At 45.9% G+C, this 2740-nt stretch overlaps 1 protein-coding gene across 1 annotated transcript; it reads left to right on the top strand.

Annotated features, from left to right (window-relative positions):
* The first annotated feature begins 6 nt into the window (after positions 1 to 6).
* Positions 7 to 2659, top strand: SURF6 (surfeit 6). Its single transcript, XM_009709153.1, has 4 exons — positions 7 to 103; positions 532 to 744; positions 1370 to 1461; positions 1928 to 2659. The coding sequence occupies exons 1-4, from the start codon at positions 10 to 12 to the stop codon at positions 2597 to 2599; spliced, it is 1071 nt and encodes a 356-aa protein (XP_009707455.1). The 5' UTR covers positions 7 to 9; the 3' UTR covers positions 2600 to 2659.
* Positions 2660 to 2740: the final 81 nt, after the last annotated feature.

Raw genomic sequence — 2740 nt, 5'->3', positions numbered from 1 at the left:
GGGGCGGTGATGGCCAGCCTGGCCGCCCAGGACTCCTACCTGCAGGGCTTGGCGAGGAAGGTCTGCGTGCAGCACCCCCCGGAGTCGCGGAAGAGGAAGTTTGGTAATGGAACTGTAATGCTTCGGCTGCTGTCCCTCCTGGCTGATTTGTGGGAGTTTGGGCTTGTGACAGCCGTACCTCCATGGGGTGCGTGGTCCGGGGGAGTGGCGTTGTGCCTTTCCTTAACAAAAAACAACCTCTGCTGAAACACGAGGTTCCTGAACACGTTGTGCAGGTTGCACTGTTAGCCGTGGGAATCGGTGGTCTCCATTCACTTTTGTACACGGTGTGATTGCATGTGGGAGAACTGGGATTTTACTGAAGTGTGCAAGCATGTTTGGTCTGTTTAAATAAATCCTAAAATGTGTAATTTTTGGAAGACTGAGATATGCCATTGCAATGCTGGAGCTTTAGTCTTCAGTAATAACTGAATGTTATGAAGTAGGAATGTAGTGTTGTCCTGTTTTATCTAATTTGATTTGGCCTTCTAGTGTCTAAGCCAGGCCAGCCTGAGGATGCTGGCAGACAGCTCAAGAAAAAAAGAAAGAAGCTCAGGAAGCAAGCCGAGAAGACAAATGCTCCTTCAGTCAAACAAGTGGTCTCTAACACCAACAAACCTACGCCAGGGCAGAAAGCAGCCTCTCAAGCCAGCAAATCATCTCCACAGGGTGTTACACAGAGCAGAAATGAGAGTTTGGTTACAGGTAAGAATACCAGCATTGCCATGGTCTGGTTGAAGTTACCTGAGCTGAAGTGGCTGCTTTTCAGTTGTTTCACACATGTATCATTTGGAAAGCCTTTAAGAAGTTCAGCTGAATTGGAAACACCTTTCCTTACTCCATGTGTCTTAAAAGCTTTTGCATATGTACATACATTTGTAACATCACCACTGGATGGCTCTCTGGAAATAGCATTTAAACTGAATCACAGACTCTTTATGTATTTGGGTAACTTGTGGGAATTGTTGTGTGGATACAGTCTCTGTCTTGCCAGGCCAGCTTTCTGTTATGAATCTGAAAAGCCTGACGGCAAAGAAAATATGTCTTTAGCATCTTTGTTTCCACTAGCTTGGTACTTCACTTCTGGCCTGTTAGGCAGCCACAGGGCATGCCGGGCCACTCTGGCTGGCAACGTTGAATGATAATGTGGATAGAAAGGGAGGAATTCTAAAGAAACCAATGAAATGGAGACTCTTGGTTTGTTTAGATTTTCCATTCTATTCACAGCATCAGAGAGTTCTCAGAGCTTTTCCCATAGTCATATTCCCATAGCTTCTGTTTAGCTAGTGTTGTCTTTTAAGTATTTTTATTTTCTTCCTCTCGTTTTCAGGGAGCAAAAGTGAACTGGGTTCCCCTTCTTTTTCTGCGATGAATCTCTTGCGTCAGAGACTGCATGAGAAGATTAAAAAAGCTTCTGGACAAGTATGAGAACTCTTAATATGTATCCGTATGGGTGTTTATGCAATATAAATTTTCTCTAGCCTCCCAGGGGATGTGGGGCCAGGACTATGATCTTACAAGACTCAGGGTTTGAGCTAATTTCATCTCCTAAGGAAGTGCCTGTAGGTGTTGCTGGGAGACCTGTTTGTATTCTCTGGTCTGGAAAAACCAGGTAGGGCCTGGCTTGAAGTACGCCTCTGGTGATTTTTAGGAAAAAGAAAAACACTAAGAAGCTGAAAGAGAACATAACTATGGTATGTTGAGGGAGAGTAAAGGGTTTGAAATGCTTTTACTGTGTTTAGTATCTCTAAAAGCTGAGACCACAGCTTCTTGTCACAAGTAGTGCGTTTCTCAGGAGAAGTTTGAAATCAGGAACTTGAGGACATCCCACTTTTAATTCTCCTCTATCCCTTTAAGGCTCCTGATTCTTGTCCATGCTTCTTCTTAGGATGATGCCAAAGAATTACCCCCTGCAGTCCTGGAAAAGAGGCAGCGAAGGAAGTATGAGAGAGAGAGAAAGAAGCGCCGAAGAAAGGAATTGAAGATGAAGGCAAAAATGGAGAAGAAAGAAACTGAGGAGGTACCGGTAGAGCCAGAAAGCAAAAAGGAGGAGAGCACAGCTGAGATTGTCTTTAACAGGGTCGAAGTCCATGAAGAGAATGAGTTGGGCAAGATCCAGAAGAAGAAAGAGAAGAGGAAAGCAGTGAAAGGGAATATCACTCCTCTGACGGGCAAAAACTACAAGCAGCTGCTCAACAGGCTGGAGACCAGGAAGAATAAGCTGGAGGAACTCAAGGATAAGGACCAGAAGAAAGCACAGGAGCTAGAGAACAAGATGAAATGGACAAATGTTCTCTATAAGGCAGAAGGCGTGAAGATTCGTGACAACGAGGAGCGTCTGAAAGAAGCTCTGAAGCGTAAGGAGAAGCGTAAAGCGCAACGCCAAAGGCAGTGGGAGAAGCGGACAGAAAAAGTGGTGGAAAAGATGCAACAGCGGCAGGAAAAGCGTCGAAAGAACATTCAGAAGAAGAAGAAGGATAGGATAGAAAAGAAGAAAGCCAGGGCCCGGAAGAAAGGCCGGGTTCTGCCAGAGGACTTGAAAAAAGCTGGCTTAAAGTGAGAGTGAGGCAGCTGGTCCTTGCAGCCTGGGAGTGGAAGTTCTGCTTGTGGGGGTCAGTCATGAACTGTTACAGAGTGGACCCTCCCTCCGCCTGAGGTGGCCGTGCTACTGCTGTCAGGGAGAAGGCAGCGCCCGAGGAAA

This window comes from Cariama cristata, unplaced genomic scaffold (assembly GCF_000690535.1).
Source record: "Cariama cristata isolate BGI_N322 unplaced genomic scaffold, ASM69053v1 scaffold33221, whole genome shotgun sequence".
Lineage (NCBI taxonomy): Eukaryota > Metazoa > Chordata > Aves > Cariamiformes > Cariamidae > Cariama > Cariama cristata.
This window is presented reverse-complemented; position numbering and strand designations above follow the sequence as displayed.

Bases quoted from the DNA above. Each gene is read 5' to 3' on its own strand.
- SURF6 (XM_009709153.1), top strand. From the start codon at position 10: ATGGCCAGCCTGGCCGCCCAGGACTCCTACCTGCAGGGCTTGGCGAGG. The intron at 745-1,369 runs GTAAGAATACCA...TCTCGTTTTCAG, and splicing joins AAATGAGAGTTTGGTTACAG to GGAGCAAAAGTGAACTGGGT. The intron at 1,462-1,927 runs GTATGAGAACTC...GCTTCTTCTTAG, and splicing joins TTAAAAAAGCTTCTGGACAA to GATGATGCCAAAGAATTACC.